This window comes from Chiloscyllium plagiosum, chromosome 12 (assembly GCF_004010195.1).
Source record: "Chiloscyllium plagiosum isolate BGI_BamShark_2017 chromosome 12, ASM401019v2, whole genome shotgun sequence".
In the NCBI taxonomy this organism is placed as follows: Eukaryota; Metazoa; Chordata; class Chondrichthyes; order Orectolobiformes; family Hemiscylliidae; genus Chiloscyllium; species Chiloscyllium plagiosum.
Genome location: NC_057721.1, coordinates 3,347,959 through 3,349,493, shown reverse-complemented (window position 1 = coordinate 3,349,493; position 1,535 = coordinate 3,347,959). Strand labels below are relative to the sequence as shown.

Genomic DNA, 1,535 nt, shown 5'->3' with positions numbered 1-1,535 from the left:
CTTCACTATCCTATCTACCTGCGACTCCACTTTCAAGGAGCTATGAACCTGCACTCCAAGGTGTCTTTGTTCAGCAACACTCCCTAGGACCTTACCATTAAGTGTATAAGTCCTGCTAAGATTTGCTTTCCCAAAATGCAGCACCTCGCATTTATCTGATTCAAAGTCTTGGCAACATCCTTGTAAATTTCTTCTGCACGTTTTCCAGTTTAAGAACACCTTTCTATAACACGATGACCAAAACTGGGCACAATACTCCAAGTGCGGCCTCACCAACATCCTGTACAACTGCAACATAACTTCCCAGCTTCTATATTCAGTACACTGACCGATGAAGGCCAGTGTGCCAAAACCTCCTTCACTGCCCTGTCTACCTGTGACTCCACTTTCAGAGAACCGTGCACCTGAACTCCAAGGTCCCTCTGTTCCACTACACTCCTTAAGGTCCCACCAATCACCACGAAACTCCTACCTTGATTTGACTTTCCAAAATGCAAGACCTCACACTTATCTACATTAAACTCCATTTGTCATTTCTTGGCACACTTTCCCAGCTGATCAAGGTCCTTCAGCAATTTCTGAGAACCTGCCTCACTGCTCATAATATCTCCTATTTTAGTGTCATCAGCCAACCTATGCATCATGCCTTGCACATTCTCATTGATATCGATAGCAAACAGCAATGGGCCCAGCACTGACCCCTGAGATACTCCATGAGTTACAGGCCTTCAGTCCGATAAATATCCTTCCACCACTACCTTCTGCTTCCTACCATCAAGCCAATTGTGTATCCACTTTGCCAGCTCATCCAGGATTCCATGCGATCTAACCATCCAGAGCAGCCTACCATGTGGAACCTTCTCAAAGGCTTTGCTGAAATCCAAATGGACCAAGTCTACAACTCTGCCCTTGTCAACCTTCCTGGTCACTTCATCAAAGGACACTAACAAATTTGTGATGTATGATCTCCCACTCACAAAACCATGGTGACTACTCCTACAGTGATTTTGCTATGTAATTTCTAAGAAATGAAGTTAACAATTTCATGTGTGCTGTAATTTATCTTATTGTAAATCAAGGGACTATCGAGAAAGCAGCCAAGCTATGCCTTCAAGGAGATAAAAGATGGGGTTTAATGTCATAAATACTGGAAATACAGGCGTTGAAAAGACTAAGGAACCTCTATGTTTGCCAAGCATTCCTTTTGGGACTAGAATTCTGTTTTACAGACCTACGTCCATGAAGAAGGTATTCATGAGGCTGCAAGACCCTCTTCTGAAATCCTTGCATCCCTTGACGTTCTTGAGAACTTGACTGAGCTTCCGAGTTCCAGTTTTCTGTCAACTCAGGAAGACCAGAAGAGGTGGAATATGACCAATTCCCGAGGTGGTTGTAATCAGAACTGCACAGCTATCATCAATTCACTGCTGTCAGGAATTCATCTTTATCAGTGGCACGTTCGGCAGATATGAGGAATCATCACATCTTATCCTATGTTTCCAGACCCTTGGTCCACAGTGTTGTTAATTTCCCTT

The 1,535-nt window shown here is 43.6% G+C and overlaps 1 protein-coding gene across 1 annotated transcript in view; it reads right to left on the bottom strand.

Moving 5' to 3' along the window:
• Positions 1-1,305, bottom strand: part of LOC122555476 (angiotensin-converting enzyme-like) — a 62,742-nt gene extending 61,437 nt beyond the window's left edge. The window contains exon 1 of the mRNA XM_043701503.1: positions 1,232-1,305. Within this exon, the coding sequence (XP_043557438.1) occupies positions 1,232-1,290 (59 nt within the window). The 5' untranslated portion in view covers positions 1,291-1,305. The remainder of the gene's footprint in view (positions 1-1,231) is intronic.
• Between the last annotated feature and the right edge of the window lie 230 nt (positions 1,306-1,535).